Consider the following 21842-nt stretch of genomic DNA (forward strand, 5'->3'; position numbering starts at 1 on the left):
CTTACGTTTGGTTCAGAATGCACCCACGGACTGACTAACAGGAAACAATACAGTCAGGACCTATTTTCGGCGATTTCTAGGGCACAAAGGATTCATTTGCGCATACTGGGTTTCAAGTTTCTGGGCTGGTGGATGCCAACTGCTGGCTGGGAGTTGGCGGCTTTTCCAGGATCAAAAGTCATGGCGCGAGGTTTTGATGAAGGGTGATTTATTTGAGTGAAGGGGCGATGGGGAGTTTGATGTGGAGCCAACGGGTCATGTATCAGTACACAAATTATCAATTCAGGATTCTTTTACGTTTTAAAGCCAGATCTCTCCCGGCACTTGCTGTCATCTACACCGACCGGCACATCTGAGGGAATCGGGGAATCACCAAAGGGCTACGGTATAATACGCCCATTGCTTGTCAATAGCTGACGTAATCTGGTGTTCAGCGCCAAGACGATGTCGGGCGGCGAATGAAAGAGTCCAAATGGAAGTTTCTAGGCTCGGCCTAAATCGGAGGCTCCAGCTTCGTTATCAGAACGCTCATGAAGGTCGGCCCGGGTTGGCTTCAATAGTATATATTAAGGCGGATATTCACACATCACATATTCAACCGAGACTCCGAGACGGTGGACAAACTGGATATCATCATGACAACCATTGACCTGAGCGAATTCCCGAAAGATGCGCCGTCGCGGCCCTCACAACAACTCCGCTTTGCAGACGTAAGAAGAGCTCGATGAACCGAACCAACGTGGATGCCGTCTTTGATTCCCTGGTGTTAACGCTTCGACAGGTGGCAGTTACGGCGACAGCAAATGAGTTCAAGGGCATATATCGCAATAAGCAATGCCATGAGCCTGACTTTGTGCACACGCTCGACCGCGCCCAGGATGCGGGCGTCTGCAAGGTCATGGTGACCGGCATGTCCCTCGCGGACGTCGCTTTCCACACAGACATCGTCAAGGCTCGCCCTTCTCAGTGCTTCCTGACAATTGGCGTGCATCCGTACCATGCTTCGGAACTTGTCGAGGGCGGTGAGGACTACCTGGACAACCTAGAACGCAGCGTGAAGGACGCGCTGGCTCAGGATCCGGTCCAGATTGGCGCCTTTGGGGAGCTGGGGCTGGATTACGAACGAGAGGTCCACGCCTCCAAGGAGGTGCAGATTCGGGCTTTCAAGGCACAGCTGGATCTCTTCGTGTCCAACGCATGGGACTTGCCGCTATTTTTGCACTGCCGAGCCGCCTGCGACGACTTTGTGGACATCGTTACTCCCTACCTGGAGAAGTTGCCACGCCGCGGCCTAGTGCATAGCTTCGTGGGTTCAACCGCCCAGATGGAGAAGCTCGTCGAACTCGGCTTCGACGTCAGCGTCAACGGATTCAGCTTCAAGGACCAGGAGAGCCTGCGAATGGTCTCCAAGATACCCCTGGAACGGCTACAGATCGAGACGGACGCGCCCTGGGGAGAGCTGAAAGCCACTTCGGATCTCGTCAAGCGGTATTGCGCAAATGCGAAGCCCCTGCCGGCTTCCAAGAAGAAGGACAAGTGGGATCCCAAGTGCATGATAAAGGAGAGGAACGAGAGCTGCACGATCGAGCGGGTGGCGTTTATTGTGGCGGGACTCAAGGGCATCAGTGTGCACGAGGTTTCCGAGGCCGCTTGGAAGAACAGCATATCGATGTTTGGTCTCGGGGAGAAGGTTGAGCAGTCCTAGATCTTTCAGCACTCGGGAGTAGCGAGCATGAATTAGACGTCAGGAATGGAATCTTATTATATTTAGATGCCTCCCGAATCTTAGGTGGCATATCTGAAAGAAACTCTATGATTCTTGAAATGGGGCCTCGTCTCAAGGTTCATTGATAACGTAGCGTCCTCGGTCAAATGCGATGACGACTTAAAGTGTAGCGATTCCATTCCACCCAGCGTCCTGTCCGCCACGCTTAGAAGATGGCCATGGCATTAGGCGGAGATCCAATCAGTCCCGGCTGGTTCAGCGGCGACGAGGTAATCATGAACGAATACCTCTTCGTCTTCTTGCAGTATTCCGACAGCTTGCTGAGATCCCAAAGCTCGCCAATTGACATGCCGAAGAGGTTCAGGAGATACATGTGGAGCACTTTTCCAAGTTAGCCAGAATTAACGCAGTTCGGGTGGGTTCTCATACCGAGGTCCTTCATGCCGCCAACCGTATTATCCGCCTTCAGCGGCGGGAACGCTTCAAAGCTGCTCGAGTCGGAGGCTGCGGCAGCGAACCGCTTGTTCCAGAGCCACCTGGCCGTCTCTTCAGACCCGTGAAGGCCCGAAAGCTTGACAGCCGCCATCTTGCCCAAACCCTCGGGGTCCATCTTGTCGACGACTTCGGTGGCGCCCGTGCGGACAAGGAGGATGTCGCCGGGTCGGAACTCGACGCCAAAGTGAGCGGCGCAGGCCTCCAAGTCGTCGGCTTTGATGCGGTCGCCGTCAAACGGGTGAAAGGGGATTCCCTTCTCCTCGGCAAACGCCTTGAAGTCGAGCAGAACGCCTCGACCGGCGATGCAGCCCCGGGCATGCCAGTGGTCCAGCGTGGGCATGGTGTTTGCATCAGTCGACTCCACTGAAAGAGCCTCCACGGTTGGGTTGGCTCCGTTGTAAGCGAGGCCGGTTGGCTGATGCTGGAAGTGGCAGAGACTGTCCCACTGGCTGCTACCCTGGGTGTTGAACTCCAGCTCGTCGTCCCACGATTTGCCTTGCTCGAATGGAAGAGCAGACATGGCTTCGGGGATATAGAGCACCTTGTGCTGGGACTGCTTTCTTCCTATGGCGGGCAGTTTGTTCATGGCATTCAAGGGCCAGCTAAAGGGAGTCAGCATCTCTGGCCTCCTAGGTTGCGCATACACTTACTTGAGTGAGATCGATACACCGTCTTTCACTTCGCCAGCCGCGGCTTTCACAACCTCCGGGGTCAAGAAGTTCAGAGTTCCGACCATGTCCTTCTTTCCATCGCGGTCAAAGATGCCCCAGGCGCAGCCTTGTGGCATCCCTTCGACCTTGGGAAGGGCGTCGAAGTCGGGCACAGAGTTTATGTCGAATGTCATTGTAAATGATGCAATTGAGTCAAGTTTGGGTTTGTGGTTATCTTGTGAGTGGTTGAATCTAGCAGTACAGAAAGAATATCGGAAGTCTTATATCGTCAGGCACTAAATGGTTGCCTAAAAGTCGTGAAGCTGTCGTCCTGGGCAACGTTCCGAATCACTGGAGCCTAGGTACGAGATTGCTGTGTGAAGAACCATGAAGAGCTGAAAGTCGGCCGGGGATATATGAGATATCGCGAAAATGTTACGAGTCGTTTGCTCAGCCACCACGTGCCTGGCTTGAATGGGCGACTCCCCCGCAGAGCTAAGATGGATGAGGGTATCGCCAATCTCAGATGAGGCTTAGCACAAACCGCCCTGTAGAGTGGATTACACCTGCACAAATATCGGTATCGGGAATAACACACAAATGCAATTGTTAAAGACCGGCAATGTCGGTGTGCAGAATTGTAGCGCGGAATTCGATAATAATGAAGCCTCTCAATCCTTATTCATTCTCTAGATTCGTGATGGCCTGGACCTTTGCTGCACTCGCACTCGTATGGTCAAAGACATAGCCCAACCACTCTTTGGCCAACCTCCTCGCCAGCTCAAGTCCCACAACCCGCTCGCCAAGACACAAGACCTGGGCATTGTTGCTCAACACAGCCCGCTCGACAGAGAAGCTGTCGTGGGCCGTCACAGCGCGCACGCCCTTGACCTTGTTCGCGGCGATGGCGACGCCCAGTCCCGTTCCACATATCAACACGGCTCGATCGACGGTCCCGTCTGCGACAAGCTTCGCTGCGGCGGCGGCGCGGAGAGGGTATGCTGTCTTGTCGTCGCGGCCGTGGCTGCCGACGTCTTCGACTAGTTCGACACGCTCGTCTTTCTCGAAGTCGGCCTTGATGGCGTCCTTGTAGCCAACACCGGCTTCCTAGAAGGGACGGATGGGTTAGCAACTCTAAGGACAAGAGGGAGGAGGGAATGGGTTACATCGCAGCCTATTGCGATTTTCCATTTAGGCGTGGCCATTTTTGTTTATGCGGAGGAGAGGTGAATGTGATGGTAGAAGGGAGTATGGTTGACTCTAGTTAATGTAAAGATAAGAAAGAGAAGAAGAGGCGAACAGCGTCTCAGGAAGAAGAAATGACCTAATCCTGGAACAGAAAATTTAAACCTAATCTCAACAAAAAGTCGCTGATTCCCGTTCAATGCAGTTATCGTGAGCTCGACTCCGCGGCGTCGCACTCAGGCGGCTGGCCTCGGGGTCATATTGCTGGCGCTCGGTTCGGCCCACGTCCATATACGGAACTCCGGTCTTAGTGGCACCCACCCCCCGGGTCGGATCTGCCTCTTCAAGGAAGCCGGCATGCGTGAAGTGGCATCGGATGCAAGATGCGAACATGAATGCATTGGGTAATATGGATAAATTAGTCTCTCACCAATTGAATGTGGGCGTGACCAGTTTTCCCTAAAAGGCACTGTGGTCGCTCGGCAGTTGAGTGAAGAAGAGCGGTTAGAGACCAGGAATTAGAGACACAGATCATTTTTTCGCTTTCTTTTGATACCAGAGTCTTTTGATACTAGAAGCCATGTCGAAGCGCCATCTTTTTGACTCCCCGGAAGGACTTGTTGTCAAGTCTCTTCGGGGCCTGATTGCATACAACCCAGCGTTGAGTCTGGACGAGACCAACCGCGTCGTCTTCAACACAGCCTACGACCGCTCCAAAGTCAGCATCATCAGCGGCGGCGGTTCCGGCCACGAGCCTGCCTGGGCCGGCTATGTTGGAAACAACATGCTGGCTGCGTCGGTTGCGGGTGACATCTTCGCCAGCCCGAGCACCAGGCAGATCCTCGCGGCCATCGACGAGGTTCCCTCGGACGTGGGCACCATCCTCGTCGTCACCAACTACACCGGCGACTGTCTGCACTTTGGCCTGGCCAACGAGAAGGCCATTGCCAACGGACACAACAGCCGCATGATCATCTGCGGCGACGATGTCTCCGTGGGCAACAAGGGCGGACTCGTCGGTCGCCGTGGTCTGGCAGGCCAGGTTGGCGTGCTCAAAGTCATGGGCGGTGCGGCGGCACAAGGCGGCTCCCTCGACGACGTGTACGACCTCGGTGTGGCCTTTTCGCACCAAATCGTCTCCATCGCGGTGACTCTCGACCACTGCCACGTACCCGGCCGCACTGAACATGGCATGCTTGGCGACGACGAGGTCGAGATCGGGACCGGTCCGCACAACGAGCCGGGCTACAAGAAACTCTCCCCTCGGCCCTCGCCGCCAGAGCTGGTGAGCCAAATCCTCCAGTATTGCCTGGACGAGGAGGATCCCGACCGCGGATACGTCCACTTCCAGCCCGGGGATGAAACGATATTGCTTGTCAGCAACTTTGGCGGCATGTCGTTCCTCGAAATGGGGGCGCTCGTGGATGAGCTCCTTGGACAACTCGACACCGAATGGAACATGGCCCCCGCTAGAGTGTACAGCGGCTTCATCGAAACCTCGCTCAACGCCCCTGCGTTCTCGATCTCAGTCGTCAACGTCACCCAGGCCGCCAAGAACTGCTCCTACTCGGCGGAGCAGCTCAAGGGATTCATGGACATGAAGACCGACACATGCTGGGAGTCGATGGCCGGCGCACAGTCTCAGCCGCAACGCAGAGCACGCAGAGAGCAATTCGTCCAAGCCCCCGTCGAGTTGAAGAAGGCCACGTCGTCCAAGGACCTGATCGTCGACCCCAAGACTCTCGAAGCGGTAGTCCGCACTGCCTGCAATGCTCTCGTGGCCGTGGAGCCGGAGCTAACGAAGTGGGATACCGAAATGGGCGACGGCGACTGTGGGGAAACAGTCAAAACCGGGGCATCCCTGCTGCTCGCTGCGCTGGATGATGAGAAGATCGCCGCGTCTGGGTCCATCAACAGGGTTCTCACCACCCTCGAGGACATCGTCGAGAGCAAGATGGGGGGCACGCTCGGAGGCATCCTGGGGATCCTATTCGTCTCCCTGCGAACAGCCATCGAGAACAACTACCAGCTGGCCACAACCCAAGGCCCAGTGATGCTCTGGGCCATTGCGCTCTCGTCCGCTCTGGGCAACTTGAGGCGGTACACGCCGGCCAAGGTGGGAGACCGGACGGTGATGGACACGCTCATCCCGTTTGCAGAGGCCATGGGCAGCGGGAGCTTTGACGATGCGGTCGAGGCTGCCATCAAGGGCGCCGAGGCGACCAAGACGATGACGCCGCGGTTGGGACGGGCGACGTATGTCGGTGGGCTCGTCACTGGCAAGGAGTTGCCTCCAGACCCTGGTGCTTGGGCTGCGATGGTCGCGGTCGCGGGATTGAAGGAGGCCATGTAATTATTTCTTTGTTAGACTGCGATTTGATTTGATACACTATTCTACATGTTGAATTCCTGCTCTGCCTTTCGTGTCTAAGTGGACTAACCCTATTCAATTTGAACGGAATGCGACTAATCCAAGTATCAATCTAAGCTATATTCAAGCTGCTATTCAAGCCTTGCCAGCACATCCAAGCCAAACCATGTACTCCTCAATCGCCTTCTGCATGGCCATTGTCCCGGCCTCGATTACACTCGTCAGCGGCTTCCCCCGCATCTCCTCCTGCACGCGCGCATAGTGCTTGTTCATGCCCTTGTTGATGTTGATCTTGGTCACGCCCGCCCTGATGCAGCGCTGGAAGATGGCCTCGTCGAAGGGATCCGCGCCGTGGAGGACCAGGTGCACGCGGTCCCCGACGGTCGCGTTGACCTTCTCCAGGCGGTCGTACTCGAGCCGGATCCCGCGAGGTCCGTACTCGCCGTGGACGTTGCCAAAGGCTGGCGCCAGCAGCTCGATTCCTGTGTCGACAAACTCGATGGCTTGCTCTGGAGTCGTCAGGACGCCCTCCAGGTCCGCCGTCTCAGCAACACCATCCTCGCCGCCCTCGATGCGGCCAGGTTCTGCCTCGGTGGCGATCCCCCGCTCGTGGCAGTAATCCACCAGCTCACGCGTCAGAGCCAGATTCTCCTCGCGCTCGTAGTGGCTCATGTCACACATGATGCTGTCGAAGCCGTTCTCAATATCCGCCGCCTCTCGCACCATCTCTGGGGTCTGGCAGTGATCGAGATGTAGCGACACGGGCACCTTTGCGTTGCGGCACGCATCGGCGGCGGCCCGCACCAGCGTCGTTCCGGCGTATGTCATGGCCCAGGGGAAGAGGAGGACCATGGCGGGAGAATTGGCCGCCTCGGCTGCTCTGACGGTGGCCATGATCGCCTCGAGGTTGTAGCAGCACATTCCAGGCACTGCGTACCCTCCCGCACGAGCGGCGTTGAGGATTTGCATCGTCTTGTTGTTGGACAAATCGGGTCGCGCCATGTTGTCGGTTTGTTGCTGTTTGAACTTGAATTGATAGATTGAGACTTCCCTCTGATTTGACTTGTGAATTACAGCCCCGAACTAGAAAATCAAGATCACATCAAGGACACAACGAAGCCATATGCCTCTTCTTCGCTGGACAGCATGATCAACAACCCCGCCATCTTCCTCGCCCACCCACGTCACACTCGGGCAGCATTTCGGCCAGCATTCTCCCGGAGACCTGCAACGGCTTCGGAAAACATCCCGGGTCGGCTCAATTCAATGTGGATCCCGTGGGGAGCATTGCAGCTCGCGGGGGAGAAGAGGGGTGGGTGGGCCGTGGAGCTCCGCATCGCCATCCAGTTTAGTGGTGGAGGAGCAGCTGGCTTTCGCGTAACGGGTCGGTTCGGCCTCCACCCCCGTGCTGTCATGACAGTAATAGCCGTCCTAACCATGAGTTGAGCTCCTCGCTAGGTAGTTTCCCTTCCTTGTGGGGGCTTAAAATGCGTCCGTTACAGGGAAACCAGCCTGTCGGATAATGCGATACCGGAGTTGGCCGTACGCTATTGCGATATATACTCGCCCGCCAAGTTGCAACATGGTTCATCATGGTTCCAGTTCTCGAATAATCTGACACTCCTGTCTCAAAATCGTCTTGGAACAAACAATCCACCCTCAATTATACGCTATCATAAGAAAAATGGCTGAAGCAAAGGCGCCCGTTGCCTTCATCGGCCTGGGAGCCATGGGCTTCGGCATGGCCACCCAACTTGTCAAGCAAGGCTACCCAGTTACCGGCTTCGACGTCTGGCCCCCGACACTTGAAAGATTCCAGCAAGCCGGTGGTATCATCTCATCAACACCGGCTGAGGCTGTTCAGGGCAAGGAATACTGCGTGTGCATGGTTGCGACGGCTCAGCAGGCGCAGGAGGTGCTCCTCGAAGGCTCCAATCCAGCAGTCCCCGCACTCGCCAAGGATGCTGTTCTTCTGCTGTGCTCAACAGTAGCTTGCGGCTATGTCCAGGAGCTAGCCCAGCAAATTAAGAACAGCGGTCGTCCAGATATTCTGCTTGTCGATTGCCCCGTGTCTGGCGGGGCAATCCGAGCCGCCGATGGAACCCTCTCCATCATGGCCGGAGCAGCAGATGAGGCTATCGCAAAGGGACGTGACCTCCTCCAAGCCATGTCGGATCCGGAAAAGCTCTACATTGTTAATGGTGGTGTCGGCGCCGGCAGCAATATGAAGATGTGCCACCAAGTCCTCGCCGCCAACCAGATCCTTTCCTCGAACGAGAGTATGGGTTTCGCAGCCCACCTGGGCCTGGACTTGACGGAGACTAGCAAGGCGCTGATCGCATCAGAAGGGTGGAGCTGGATGTTGGAGAATCGCATGCCACGCATGCTCCATCCCGAGTTTCAGCCCGTTGCCAGTGCAGTTACGATCATCCTGAAGGACACTAGCATCATCACTTCAGAAGCTAGGCGCTACGGCTTCCCGACACCCATGACCAGCACTGCCGAGCAGGGATACTTTACAGGGCTCGGAAGAGGCTTTGGATCTGACGATGATGCCAGTCTCATTCGAGTGTATACCGAAGGAAAGGGCAAGGTTGGACCCGTGAAGGGACAAGCCGAGACCAAGGATGCGAAACTGAAGCTGGTTATCAGTCTGTTGAAGGGCATCCACCTCTGCGCAGCTGCCGAGGCCCTCACCTTTGCGCACAAGGTCGGTCTCGATCTTGACCAGGTTTTCGATCTATGCATCAACGCTGCAGGTGGCAGCACCATGCTCAAGACTTTTGGAGGCGACATGATAAAGATCCTGAGAGGTGAGCCACCGGTGGTAGTAGACGGGCTGGCGGCCCTCACCCAAGAGCTTCACGAGGCGGTCAATGAAGCGCAACGGTTGAAGATGCCTCTCTTCCTCGGCTCTCAAGCGCTAAACATTCTCCGGTTAGTGCTGCAGCATAAGCCAAAGGATCGTCCGGAGGCACCGATGGCCTTGGCCGTCAAGGTCTGGGCGGCGTAGGTGTGAAGTGACACGTTGGATTGCTGGGGACCGGGATCGGAACCGGGGTTGGAGGAATGGACCAACGGCATATCCGTATCGTAGTCATTCAATAGAAAAGACTCCAATTTCTCTTCCACGTCACGCATCCAATATTTGATCATGTGGACAATGGTTACGACAACCGAGTTGAGCAGGTCGCAGTGTAAGTTACTTAAGCGCCCCTCGCCGGATTTCCTATTTGGGAAGTCCGGCTCGGCAGTCGCTGGATACTTATCCTGCAAGGAAGGCCAGAAACGGCATGTTTCGCTCGACGGAAAAGAGAGTCCCAAATAAAATCCACAAAATCGATAACTGAGAGAGAATCTAGAGAATCTAGACCGAGCCCTTGCAATTTACTCGGCTCCGAACCCGGTGCTCGGCTGGAACTTCGGGTCGTCCGTGGCAGAAGCACTCCTCCGTGTCGGCTCACGATTCGTGACCCGGAATACTGCATCTTACCCCTCCGGCACTTCAATCTTCTCGGAGCCTTATCTGGATTGTCTCTTTACGGATATTCCATCGATTTGCGGATATTTCACGAACCAATGGCTTCTCCACGTCGGTCGCAGCGCCGCATTGTCGGTGTCTCGACCAAGATGTACTTTTCCGCATCCCGGACAGGCCAATACGTCGACCAACTCCTTCAGCTCCTCTCCGACTCGGACGCAACGCCATTGGACCATGTCGATGTCTTCATCGTCCCAGACCACGTCACCCTTGTTTCAGTGATCAACAAGGTCCAAGGCAAGAAGATCTGGTGTGGCGCACAAGATACTTTCCACGAGGACACAGGCGCATATACCGGTGAAGTGTCACCAGCTGTGCTGGCTGAAGTTGGCTGCCGTCTCGTTGAAGTGGGACACGCTGAACGGCGGCGTTTGTTTGGGGAGACAGACGAGATCACCGCGAAGAAGGCCGCGGCTACTACGCGAAACGGGATGATGCCACTGGTGTGCATCGGCGAGAAGATGCGTGGCGAGACGTCCATCTCAGCCGTGGACGAGTGCCGTTGCCAGGTTGAGTCTGTTTTGGCGGCAGTGCCGGATGATGCTGAGGTCATCCTTGCATATGAGCCGGTATGGGCCATCGGCGCGTCGCAGCCCGCCGAAGTTGGCTATGTCGTCGAAGTCACGTCTGCAATCCGACAACTCGAGTGCATACAGAAGCGAAGTGGCACAACCAGGATTCTTTACGGCGGAAGTGCAGGGCCAGGGCTGTTCCAGAAGTTGAAAGATGGTGTGGATGGGTTGTTCTTGGGGAGGTTTGCGCATGACCCGGCGCAGTTTTACAAGACCATTCAGGAAGTCGCTACAGCGTAAGCTGTTCATAGGATAGACCTGTACTGAGATCATGTAAACGTTTGTTCGGATTTCCTTTCAATGGTACATGGCACTCCCTCGCTCGGTGATTATTGCTTCAGGGTAGTGGGTTGTATTGTGCTCAGCTGTAATTTTTACAGAATTGACTATTCAGGCACGACTACTCAGACAAACCCAGTGTCAGCCCATGTCACACCTATCGTCAACTTTAGCAAGACTAAGGTTTAACTTCATTCTGAGATAGGCAGTGAACATGCACATTCGGGCCACGGCAGGTTAACTAAAGCTACTTAATATGATAATGATGAAATTGCTGACACGCTCATAATCCTTCCTAACTGTTTCCAGGACTCAATATTCTTCAACGTCCGCAAACGTCTTGTACGGGGACGGAAGGGGTACATCGAGCTTTCGAGCTCGGTTTGGGCCGTAGACATCAGCAATCTAAGGGCGTCAGTCAGTTCTGCATTTACACCAGAGAAATGGACCGTTTACTCACCTTCTTCGCGGCTTCATCCGGAGTAGGCATGAAAACTGCCTTGCCGTTCTTTCCAAAATAGGCCAGGTCCTAATTTCTGATTAACAACCGTTGTTTCCAAGAATCAGACAACTAGGCACCTTATCAAATGCGATCTGGTTCTTATTGGCGAACGTAATCCAGTTCTCGCTGAACGGAGCGCGAGTCACCTCCAGGCAGCGGAAGTGCCAAATCTTCCACTCGCCATCCTGCTTTAAGAAGTCAAGGGCGTACTGGCACCACACCCAATGGGTCCAAACTCGTTTTCCGTCGACGTTCTTGTCCTCGGGCTCATACAGAAACTCGGGCATAGCGCCGACGTTGGATGGGTCAGACAAGCCGCTCTCAACACCCGCCATGAGCCAGAATCCTTTGGCTGTTTCACCATCCTCTGCAACCTCGATGAGAGGGGTTGTGGTTTCATGGAGAATCAGCTTGCCTGCCGGTGATGGACGTCCACTATGATAGGCCATGACGCTATCATAGTCCGTGTATACACCCACATTGGTGTACTGAGCATGAATTCCTTCAGTGCCCTTCTTGACCCAGAGCGGTTTGATCTGTTCATCCTCAAATACGTTGTGGAGGTGCATGTACTTGCTAAAGACATTCTCGACCGCACCACGGTCGTAAGCCTAGTTATGAGGTGAATACTCCTTGTTTACAATATTTACCGTAGGCCCAGTACTTACACGCTGTGCCAGGCGTTCGGCAGCCACGACTCGGGCCTCGAGTGCTGCAATAGAATTTTCCGAGGCCATGATTTCAGGTTTGATGTTTCGGTAAGTATGAGAGAATGTGTAAATTTCCAAGTTTGGCTCTGATATAGTTCCAGATACATCAGAGCATTCTGAGCAAGATTTGCTCCTGTTTATAGGCATCATGAGATGCCTCCTCTCCACCCCGCATCTTTTAGCTATTGAACGCATTACAATCATTCCGAGAGCTCGGTTCGGGGCTAGAGTTGTAGCAGGTAGTGTGGGGCCCCGGAGCCGGGGGGAGAACCTCTGCGCCGATGGGGAGGGGGATGGCTCATCCATACACTCAGGAGTCTGAAATCACAGTCATGAATTATTCCCTACTTCTTGTTCTGGGTCCTTTCACACGATGACTAGCTAGATATCACTCAGTATGTCTTAAATTTTGTTTCCTGAAGTATCCATCGTAGGAAACAGATGACAAGGGAGCGAACTTGTTGCACTATCACACCTTTTTTAGTATCATGAACCATCGTGGCATGATTTGAACCGATTTTTCGCTAATTTATTCATTTACATCGAACGTTTGGTCACAAGGGAGAATTTCAAGTTCATCCAGCGTGTATTCATGCTACAGCTACTCTGTTGCAACTCAATCAGTGGTGGTGACTCCGCTTCTCTCCTCTCTACGCGTCGCATATCGTCGCCAAATGGGGTTCAGGATGTATACAGGCACGCCCAGAATAAAGATAGCCCCAAAAATACCCGATAAAACCCCAAACGTCCAGGTATAGCCTCCCTGCGCGACCATAGGCGTCATGCCAAAAGCCACTCCAAAGGACACAATATTCTTGGTGCCCACCACCATGACCAAGGCTGGACCGGGGTGCTTCGGGCTAGCTTCTGAGGCAAAGGTGGTGCTGATGATCAACACGCTGGTGAAGGTGATTTGGAAGAGTGTCCAACTAATCACAGCACCCCAAGAGGAGCCGCCACCTTCAAAGGCCGCGGTTGCCATGAATCCATACAGGAGCAGCATAGCGAAACCAAGGAGTGCCATAGGGATGAGTACGATTAATCGATGCTCGGGTTTGTGAATTCCATGGTGGCGCTTGGCCATCCACAGCACGAATGGCTCTCCAAGCAGAGTGCAATAGGCAGCACCGAGGAGGCCACCGACAACACCGCCCAGGTTGATCAGGCCAACATCTTGCGGTTTCCACCCGTACTGTTGGAGCACAGTATCGTATGTCAGGGAAATACCGACGACACATCCAAGGGTAATGGAGCTAGCTAGAACCACATAGAGTATGGCGGGCGAAGTCATGCTCTGGGCCATGCGAAGCCATGAGAGGACAATCATCTTTCCAGGAGTTGGGTGGGGCTCCGACCAAGGCTTCAACATTTGCATGTATGATTTCTTGGGTACATCGACCTCATCGGGCTGGGGTTCAATTCCATGTTGTTCGAGATATTCTTGGGCCTCGTTGTCGGGAATGATGTGAGTAACACCAAAGTCGTCAGTCATAATAACGCGGCCGTCCAGGTTGACAGCAGGTCGGGCGAATCGCGTCTCGAAGCCGAACAGGACCGCAAGAACCAATCCAACAGCGATGGCGATGACAAAGATCCAGTAGTACCATCTCCATCCAAGGGCAGCAGCCTCGTAGCTGCTTGCCAGGTTCAGAGTACTGCTAAGAATGTTCTGGATCGTCCAGTACAGACCAAATACGCGACCGCGCTCATGCAGATATGTCACTTCCGTGAGCATGAGTGGAAGTAGTGACTCGGAGGCACCTGTAGCGAGTCCTTGGATGACTCGGCTCGCAAGATGGCCATTGTAGCTATTCTGAACCGCGGAGCCGATCGTGGCTGCGAGTAGGATGATTGTTGAGATCAGGAAGACAGGTCGTCGGCCGAATGCGAGAGATACCGGCAGGATAATGAAATTGCCTGCATCCACCGTGATTAGCAGGTTTCTTTATCTCGTTTGACTTCGCAACTTACCCAGACCAATACAAAGAGACGGAAGGGTCAAGAGGAAAGCAATATCTGCTGGCTTATAGCCCTGGGGAGAGTAAATTGCAAAAAAGACGTTCAAGATTGCACCGAGGCCGCCTGCAAGAGCCAAGCTCATGACGGCTGCGAAATTGTTAGTTGTCGTCTTCCGAGCGGCAGTGGCTGGTGACGTACAAAACCAACAGCATGTGAGGATGACTGCCCACTTCTCCCAGGTCTTGAAGTTGAGAGGGTCATTAGGGTTGCTGGAAGGCACTGGGACTTTTCGGACGTTGCCATGCTTGTCGACGAGCAGCGCGTTGCCCTCCACGTAGCCCTCCTGATGAGCCGAGGGCTTCTCGATATCCTCGAGCATCTCAGCCGAGGGCTGCTTCGTGTCCAAGTCGGTCGCCATGATACAGTTGGACAGCGAGCCTCTGGGGAGACTGAAGGTCCGACTTGGCAAGGCTGTCGAGAACAAGTAAGCGCTTGAAGGAGGCCTTTTTTGCTGAAGAAAATCATATTCTTATACGTCGTGGCTCGGTTCCCCAACCGAGCCATCCCTGTCCGATCGGTTCGGCAGCTCCACCACCCTAGCAAAACTGCGGGGGAGGTTCGGCTGGTCAAGATTGACTCTGGCCCGTTGATTGGTCAATGGGAGGTCTCGGATCCCAATTGACACTGGCGCGTTCGGTTTGCGTTGTTGCCAGGCCACGGAAAGGATCTCGGAGAGTGCAGCGAACGACGTCCCCCGGAGATCAGATGGGTTCCGGCTGAAGGTGGAGGTGGAGGCGGATATGGAGGTGGGGGTGGAGATGTAAGTAGCCATTGTTCTGACTGCGGAAGAATTCCCAACGCCGTGGACGGCGATGCGTATCAACAGATGCCTACCGGGTCGGTAACAGGAGCCGAACATTCAGCTTGCCATTACTACTGCCACCACCGCCTCAAGGTCACACGCGGAAAGCGGACAATGGGTTCAGCAAGGCTCGGCTCGTAGGAGTGGCTGAACAGACATCTTTAATTGAGCACCGGGGCTCGGGGAATAAAATACGCCAACTTACCCTAGGATCTATCAACAACGGACTACGGGTCAATCACTCTACATTCCTGGTCTCGGATACCTGTCCGTTTAGATGTGTAGCAATCCCCCGCCGGTCTTTCGATGTAACCATGCACAGCACTTTGACACGCCCTCATCCCTTTCCGCTGGTCCAGCCCCCCAGATTTTGCGACACTTATCTCTTGCCTTACCGATCTACTTAGGCACATCACTTTGTTCCATGAGACAAGCCATACGTAAAAGAAGACATGAAGGCTGCTCGTATGTCAAGGGATTTGCTAGGAGATTGTTTACTGCTTGGTGAGTATGTTCTTTGTCTAAGTGCTTGACCGCCACATTATCTAGTCATCGAGGATTAGAGATTGGTTGGGAAGGAGAGGCAAGCCCGATTCCACGAGCCTGATAGTACTGGATATTTTGCCAACAAGTTCACAATCGGCTTCTGTATTTCCAGATTCGATAGTCCAGTTAACACCGGGGCAGCCAGCGATCTTCTCAGAGTGTTGTACGACCGCAAATCTACCGAACATGGTGATTTATTGGACGTTACTGATCACCATTGAAACTGTGGGAATTTTCTAAGGCTGTTATACGAGCTGGGAGTCGCTGGACAGTGATCTGATCAAGACGAATGCCAACCTGGGTGAGGACAAGTCATCCGTAAGAGGAAATTCCTGAACCTCGCCCAGTGTTAGACCTGCCTCATTTTAATGAGTATTGCTATTTGCACACACTTAAAACACTACTCGCATACTTCAGTATATAGGCTAATTTAAGTCTTAATAATATACCTATTAGTATATTAAACCTAAGAAAATTAAATAAGCTTTATTTTAAGTATTTATTCTCTAAGTTCTACTATTTAATTTTCATTTTTTTATCTTATTTTAGAGTAAAAACTAAAGACTCTTCAGAATAAAATTCCTTAAGACGAGCGTGCAGTCCAGCTATACCTAATACTATCTAAGTTTAGATGTAAAAGGTTGTATGTATGTGCGATTAGCATTTTGAACGTATGCGAATAGCAATACTCATTTTAATTAAGGCTAACAGTCCCATCGGATCCGATACCGTCCAGGATGGCTGCCTCAATCCTAATACCCATTGACGAGGCTCGAAATTGTAGCGGAGCGGGATAGTCCAACCACAACCGGTGCTGAAGAGTCAGGAGTCAGGGACGATTTAAATGCCAATGAGGAGAGTCCGCTGGCTTTTAAGGTCTTCATATGGGTCTGGTGGGCTCAAGGAAAGGATTGCGCTTTTACGTGGGTGTGTTTCGTTAATGTACAAACGAATCGCAACTTCGCAAGGGGGCGTAACAGGGGCCCACCGTCCAATTGAGAGATTTGAGCGCATGTCCCAGAGCTGAAACGCACTGGCACTACCTGGGAGAATATTTTCTTGAAATAACCATGCGTATGGAATCGCCGCAAGGGAAATACCCTGCAGAAATGGAGACATTTCGATCAAGTTCAGGGGAGTGCCGTGGGTTTAGTGGAGTATGCAGCCCACTCACGACGGCAGAATGTTCCCATATCCAATGGGTACCCTTTGGAGAAAATGTACGGAGGTCATCGTCTGACTCGCCGTTAAATCATAGATTATGCGCCTTGTCCACCTTACAGTGGTTTAAACTGGTCGAGACGTCCAAGTGCTGGAGAGCAAGGAATGGACTGTGGGATCAACTCACACCGGTCAACAGCCAGGACCGGGACAGCTATGCAAGTGATGCAGATAGGAACATAAAGCATGCATGATGCTGGATAGCCAAGTGAAATGCACCACGACGCCGTCTCGGGTTCAGTACTAGAGTCGATACGAGGCCGAGAGGGTACTGACATCCAGTCCCACGTTTGAAGGGACCCTTGCGGCCGTGGAGTAAGCCGTGCCCCAAATCCCTACTTCATCTCGCCGCTACAGGGAGATTCATTCGACCATCTCGATAATCTAGGGGGCGGGCAGATGCAGATGGGGTTGTCCAACATAAGGATCTCAGTGGCGGTTTAACGGGTAAATGGCTACTCCATGAGATTCACAGATCCATTGCTACCTCGTTTAGTCCTGAAGGTATTATCCCGCGCTCTTTTATCTGTGGAACGCTGAAATTGCAGGCATTGTATCGTCCCAAGACCCGACGTTGATGTGGGCTCGCATTCGGGTTGGGGGAATGTGGGTCTCGTATTCGTACCAGCCCGGTCGCTCAGCACGTTTGAACAACACCAAGAAAGCCAGCCATGGCTCTTGTTCGTTTTCGCATTCAGGTCCTTAGAGGCGAGCTTACACATAATGAAGGCTTGGTTGAAGGAACTAGTCTGCAACCTCGGGGATGATGTACGCAAGATAGCAATTGGTATTCGCTAAGCGACCGTCATGCAGTTGGGGCAACTCTCTCCCAAGTCCAGCCCCTTTAACAAGACACTCGTATTTAAAGGGCCGTTGCCTCCTTGAAGGGTTTTCTCCTCATCACCTCAATCAATTCTCTATTGCTTCTCTATCCCATCATCTTCTCTATCCCCTCATCTTTTCGAACCATCTCTGTCTTTCCAAAGAGCGTCAAGCGAAGCCATTCAACATGTCGAGCAAGCAACTTATCTCCTACGATGAGGCCAAGAACTCAGCCTTCGACAAGGTCCTCCACAAGCAGTCGAAAGATGCCAAGGGCGGAATCAGTGCCATGATGAAGAAGGACAACGCCGCGCACGTTGCCGCTGTGGACGAGTATTTCCAACATTGGGACAACAAGAAGGCCGAGGACGAGGACGAAGGCACCCGACAAGAACGAACGGACAACTACGCAAGCCTTACCCGACAGTGTGTTTAGTTCCTCTCCATTCCCTTCTACTGGTTGTGCTGACGATCTAGATACTACAACCTCGCCACGGATTTCTACGAGTACGGGTGGAGTCAGTGCTTTCACTTCTGCCGGTTTGCCTACGGCGAGACCTTCCACCGCGCCATAGCCCGCCACGAACACTACCTCGCACACAGCATCGACATCAAGCCAGACATGAAGGTTCTCGATGTTGGCTGTGGTGTCGGCGGTCCGGCCCGAGAGATTGTCAAGTTCACTGGCGCCCACGTCACCGGGCTGAATCTCAATGAATACCAAGTTTCGCGAGCAACCATCTACGCAGAGCAGGAAAGGCTATCCTACAAGCTCAAGTTTGTTCAGGGGAACTTTATGGTACGTCTCTCATAGAAAAGAGCTTTGTGGAGCGCAGCGAGAATCTAATCAGGTTCTGCTTTAGGGAATCCCGTTCCCCGATAACTCGTTCGACGCCGTCTACGCAATCGAAGCGACTGTACATGCCCCCTCGCTCAAGGATGTCTACAGTGAAATTTTCCGTGTTTTGAAGCCGGGCGGCAAGTTTGGTGTCTACGAGTGGTTGATGACCGAGGCGTACGACAACGACAGACTTGACCATCGCCGAATCCGCCTCGACATTGAGCAGGGCGACGGTATTGCTCAGATGTTCAAGATTTCCCACGGCATCGCCGCCATGAAAGACGCTGGATTCGAGCTAGAGATTAACGAGGACCTGGCGGACGACAAGGACAGCGCGGCTCCGTGGTACTGGCCCCTCGACAGCAACGTGAGATATGTGCAGACGCTGGGCGACCTGGTGACGGTGATGCGGATGAACAAGTGGGGCCGGCTGGTGATGCACAACATCTTCAGTGTCATGGAGGCTGTTCGACTCGCACCAGCGGGAACGAGGAAGACGGCCGAGAGCTTGTCGACTGCGGCGGACGCACTGGTGGAGGGCGGCAAGCAGAAGTTGTTTACGCCCATGTACCTGATGGTGGGGAAGAAGCCGGAGGTATCTGATGCATAGGGGATGGATGGTGTGAGTAAGTTCCGACGGGTAGAACCTTGTGGTTTTCGGTCTCGAATATGGCCTAAGCATGCACGATAGGTAGAATACCACCCTACAATTGGAGTGATTTATCAGCATAGAGAGACGGCGAGGAGGCGAAAGATCGGGGTATTGGTGAGTAATTGGTAACGTGGCACATAGCCTAGGGAGCTCTAGACATTTGGAATAGACACTGGGTAATGCAGATAACAGTCGAATGATATCCTCGGTCATATGAATCTGAGGCACCTGCGACTCCCCGAGAGAAGAGATGGATGGATGGACGGAAGCTCGTGCGTACGGCAGCTTCGGTGTAGGGTAGGTCGTGTGGAGCGGCGATTGACTGCAACGACCCTCCAACTCGGAATAGACGACGCAATGCTCCCCCGCACAGCGTCGAGGTTGACGTATGCATCTGGGCGATCCCGGTTTGGAATGGGCGATCAGCAAAGTACGCGTCCAAGCACAAAAGTTTCGCCGGGAAGATCGGCTCCAGCCGAGCGAGCGAGGGAGCGCGCGCGACGGGGAGGCCTCGCCACTGCCACGCCCGTATAAAATAGCGGGTTAAGTAGCGCACTGCAGCGCCTACCGGAACACCAGCGAGCCGTCCACGGGGGGTGGATTCCCCATTCCACGGGCCAGCGCGTTTGTTTGACAGAGCGTGCGACAGCGAGGCGGAGTCGTTTGGCGGGCGACATCCTCCCGGAAGCCGGAAGCTACGAGATCCGGCCTTAAAATATGGTTGTCCTGAATGCCCAAAGGTGATTCAGCGATGATTGGAAACCGGCGAGGTCATCCTCCATCCTCTGCCAGCCCCTTGTGTTTCTTCAGCCCTAGCATCGGGGACCTGGCCGGGGGGCCCTGGCGCTGGGGCCCTGTTGATAGGGAGCCCGGCAATGCGAAATGGCGGGAATGGCACGGCGGGCGGCACAGCGAGCAGCCAGCGCAGGTCCGGCGGTGTCGTTCACACCGCTGCCGACGCCGATTCTGCGCCGCGGGACCAGGAAAGGTTCGTGGCAATCCCAAAGAGGAGAGAACAGGATGCAGAGGATGCATACAGTCGCCAAGACAAAAGGTCGTCAGGGGCCTGATTCGCGGCCGCCAGAGTTGCGGGTGGCTCAGCCGCCAGTCGTACGCGCCGAGGTGGCGCTGCGCCGGTGCCTCCATCCTAGAGGTACCTACCCATCCCATGTCCATCCCATTATCTCACGTCATCGTGCCCCCCGTGGCGCTGGGCCAAGCATGGGATAGCAGCTTGGTAGCCCCGCGCCAGATGCGAAGCAAGACGCAGCCAGCCAGCCAAACCAGCCCAAGCAGCGCACATCGGCATTCCATGATCCTGGTCGCATATTTTGGCTGACGATGGCTTTATGGCTTAGAGTTTTCCCCCCCTTCTGTTAAGACTAAAACTTGTTCCTGTCCCAGCTTTGTTGTGCATTTTGCTGCTTGTCTTCCGTTTTCGACGCCGTTCCCCCGCATTGCTCAACGCCCCTACATGACGGCTCGGCGACGACATCGACGATAACGAGAGAGGCGACACCTCAGACCCTGCACCTCCGATCCTGCTTACGGATTGCGACCCCGGGTCAAACGGATAGAGAGCGCGATATAACCCTCGAGCCCGACCCGACGGCCACCGAAGAACAAGTCGCAAAGAAGCGCGTCATCATCACCCACCGAGAAACACAACCCGAGCAACACCAGCCCAAACCGCCAAAATGCTCCGCAAAAAGGAGACCATGACCATCATCACGCCCATCCCGGGCTTTATCCCGCGCCAGCTGGCCATCGACATGCTCCACTCCCACAGCGAAGTCATCACCGTCAACCCGCTCGTCCTCAGCCACAAGCCCATCTCGGCCCCGCGCAACGCCGCCGCCGACGAGTACTACTCGACGTGGTACGAGATCACCGAGCGCATCCAGTACGTCCCCGGCATGGGCAAGATCGGCTCCGGCAAGATCTCCTTCAACGGCTGCTTCCACGACATGCCCTGGGGCCTGCAGACGCACATCTACGCGCCCATGAGCGTCGACATGCGCAACCGCTACCGCGTCCAGGGCAACCAGCCCGGCATCGAAGCCCCCGAGGCCTCGGAGATTGGCCTGGAGGAGCTGGGCGCGCCCAAGGACGGCCTGTACCTGCGCGAGGACATTGAGATCAAGTGCAACATCACCATGATGGGCTTTGTCAAGGCCGAGGTAAAGAAGGCCAGCAAAGAGATGATTGGGCGCATAATCAAGAAGGCTGAGCTGCTGGACGCTGGCATCCTCAAGGCCATGTTCCAGGACGGAAGACTCAAGACCCTCAACCCGGCCGACCGGTCGAACACCATGACCCAGACCCTTCTGCACCGCCAGACGATGCAGCCCGACGCCTTCTCCCCCGGCGGCGTTCCTCCGGGAAGCCCCGGCCTGGTGTACCAGCAGCCGCAGCAGTCGCCACAGTTCCCCCAGTACTCGCGGCCCGGCAGCTCGTCTCAATACCCTCAGAACCCTCAGAACGCGTACCAGGTGCAGCCGACGCCGCCTCCCCAGCTCCAGTACGGCGGCCCGCCGGTGCCGCCGAAGACAGGACCTCCGCAGACCTTCGCCATGGAGCTCCCGGGCGACTACTACCACCCGGCCTCGTCGCGATCCCCAAGCCTGTATCAAGCACAGCCCAGCCCCGGCCAGCCCAACATCTATCGCCACTCGTCCACGTCGCAAGGATCGGATCCTCGATGGTCACACCCTCAACCCAGCCCTGGGCTGTCGGACAACCAGAGGGCCAGCATGTACTCCATCGCCAGCACCCCGCCGCCGCCGGGTTACACCAACCCGGGAGTCGGCCAACAGACTTTTACGGCGGAACTAGCCGCCCACAACGAGACGGCCGAGGAGTACCGGGCGGGCCAAAAGTACTAAGGCAGCTGCGTTGCGGATGAAGC

The 21842-nt window shown here is 54.6% G+C and overlaps 12 protein-coding genes across 12 annotated transcripts; 7 read left to right on the forward strand and 5 right to left on the reverse strand.

Annotated features, from left to right (window-relative positions):
* The first annotated feature begins 398 nt into the window (after positions 1-398).
* Positions 399-1759, forward strand: BGZ61DRAFT_441853 (uncharacterized protein). Its single transcript, XM_046244644.1, has 2 exons — positions 399-710; positions 782-1759. Exons 1-2 carry the CDS (start codon positions 636-638, stop codon positions 1703-1705), a joined length of 999 nt encoding a protein of 332 aa, XP_046111123.1. The 5' UTR covers positions 399-635; the 3' UTR covers positions 1706-1759.
* Positions 1760-3283, reverse strand: BGZ61DRAFT_441854 (putative cyclase-domain-containing protein). The gene is made up of 3 exons (XM_046244645.1): positions 2872-3283; positions 2156-2823; positions 1760-2107 (listed from the first exon to the last, which is right to left on the reverse strand). The coding sequence occupies exons 1-3, from the start codon at positions 3063-3065 to the stop codon at positions 1932-1934; spliced, it is 1038 nt and encodes a 345-aa protein (XP_046111124.1). The 5' UTR covers positions 3066-3283; the 3' UTR covers positions 1760-1931.
* A 266-nt stretch (positions 3284-3549) lies between these two features.
* BGZ61DRAFT_341655 (ribose-5-phosphate isomerase B) lies at positions 3550-4076 on the reverse strand (the record flags this gene model as incomplete). Its single annotated transcript, XM_046239434.1, has 2 exons — positions 3550-3978; positions 4038-4076. The coding sequence occupies 2 exons, from the start codon at positions 4074-4076 to the stop codon at positions 3550-3552; spliced, it is 468 nt and encodes a 155-aa protein (XP_046111125.1).
* A 304-nt stretch (positions 4077-4380) lies between these two features.
* BGZ61DRAFT_441858 (dihydroxyacetone kinase) lies at positions 4381-6661 on the forward strand. The gene has a single exon (XM_046244646.1). It carries the CDS (start codon positions 4637-4639, stop codon positions 6407-6409), a length of 1773 nt encoding a protein of 590 aa, XP_046111126.1. The 5' UTR covers positions 4381-4636; the 3' UTR covers positions 6410-6661.
* Positions 6563-7429, reverse strand: BGZ61DRAFT_341465 (ketose-bisphosphate aldolase; the record flags this gene model as incomplete). Its single annotated transcript, XM_046239405.1, has 1 exon — positions 6563-7429. One exon carries the CDS (start codon positions 7427-7429, stop codon positions 6563-6565), a length of 867 nt encoding a protein of 288 aa, XP_046111127.1.
* Positions 7430-7844: 415 nt separating this feature from the next.
* Positions 7845-9565, forward strand: BGZ61DRAFT_441860 (NAD binding domain of 6-phosphogluconate dehydrogenase-domain-containing protein). Its single transcript, XM_046244647.1, has one exon. It carries the CDS (start codon positions 8112-8114, stop codon positions 9438-9440), a length of 1329 nt encoding a protein of 442 aa, XP_046111128.1. The 5' UTR covers positions 7845-8111; the 3' UTR covers positions 9441-9565.
* A 186-nt stretch (positions 9566-9751) lies between these two features.
* Positions 9752-10992, forward strand: BGZ61DRAFT_441861 (Triosephosphate isomerase). Its single transcript, XM_046244648.1, has one exon. The coding sequence runs from the start codon at positions 10007-10009 to the stop codon at positions 10778-10780; it is 774 nt and encodes a 257-aa protein (XP_046111129.1). The 5' UTR covers positions 9752-10006; the 3' UTR covers positions 10781-10992.
* A 139-nt stretch (positions 10993-11131) lies between these two features.
* On the reverse strand, positions 11132-12058 carry BGZ61DRAFT_472677 (SnoaL-like domain-containing protein; the record flags this gene model as incomplete). Its single annotated transcript, XM_046248367.1, has 4 exons — positions 11132-11224; positions 11280-11348; positions 11399-11932; positions 11990-12058. 4 exons carry the CDS (start codon positions 12056-12058, stop codon positions 11132-11134), a joined length of 765 nt encoding a protein of 254 aa, XP_046111130.1.
* Positions 12059-12614: 556 nt separating this feature from the next.
* Positions 12615-14369, reverse strand: BGZ61DRAFT_502877 (major facilitator superfamily domain-containing protein; the record flags this gene model as incomplete). Its single annotated transcript, XM_046251747.1, has 3 exons — positions 12615-13948; positions 14003-14137; positions 14189-14369. The coding sequence occupies 3 exons, from the start codon at positions 14367-14369 to the stop codon at positions 12648-12650; spliced, it is 1617 nt and encodes a 538-aa protein (XP_046111131.1). The 3' UTR covers positions 12615-12647.
* Positions 14370-17628: 3259 nt separating this feature from the next.
* On the forward strand, positions 17629-18892 carry BGZ61DRAFT_341657 (S-adenosyl-L-methionine-dependent methyltransferase; the record flags this gene model as incomplete). The annotated part of the gene is made up of 3 exons (XM_046239435.1): positions 17629-17867; positions 17919-18240; positions 18305-18892. The coding sequence occupies 3 exons, from the start codon at positions 17629-17631 to the stop codon at positions 18890-18892; spliced, it is 1149 nt and encodes a 382-aa protein (XP_046111132.1).
* A 632-nt stretch (positions 18893-19524) lies between these two features.
* Positions 19525-20452, forward strand: BGZ61DRAFT_93205 (uncharacterized protein). Its single transcript, XM_046257238.1, has one exon. It carries the CDS (start codon positions 19665-19667, stop codon positions 20271-20273), a length of 609 nt encoding a protein of 202 aa, XP_046111133.1. The 5' UTR covers positions 19525-19664; the 3' UTR covers positions 20274-20452.
* Positions 20453-20631: 179 nt separating this feature from the next.
* BGZ61DRAFT_340771 (uncharacterized protein) lies at positions 20632-21819 on the forward strand (the record flags this gene model as incomplete). The annotated part of the gene is made up of 1 exon (XM_046239336.1): positions 20632-21819. One exon carries the CDS (start codon positions 20632-20634, stop codon positions 21817-21819), a length of 1188 nt encoding a protein of 395 aa, XP_046111134.1.
* Between the last annotated feature and the right edge of the window lie 23 nt (positions 21820-21842).

The sequence above is a fragment of the Ilyonectria robusta genome (genome assembly GCF_021365365.1).
Source record: "Ilyonectria robusta strain PMI_751 chromosome Unknown BGZ61scaffold_2, whole genome shotgun sequence".
Taxonomy (NCBI): Eukaryota; Fungi; Ascomycota; class Sordariomycetes; order Hypocreales; family Nectriaceae; genus Ilyonectria; species Ilyonectria robusta.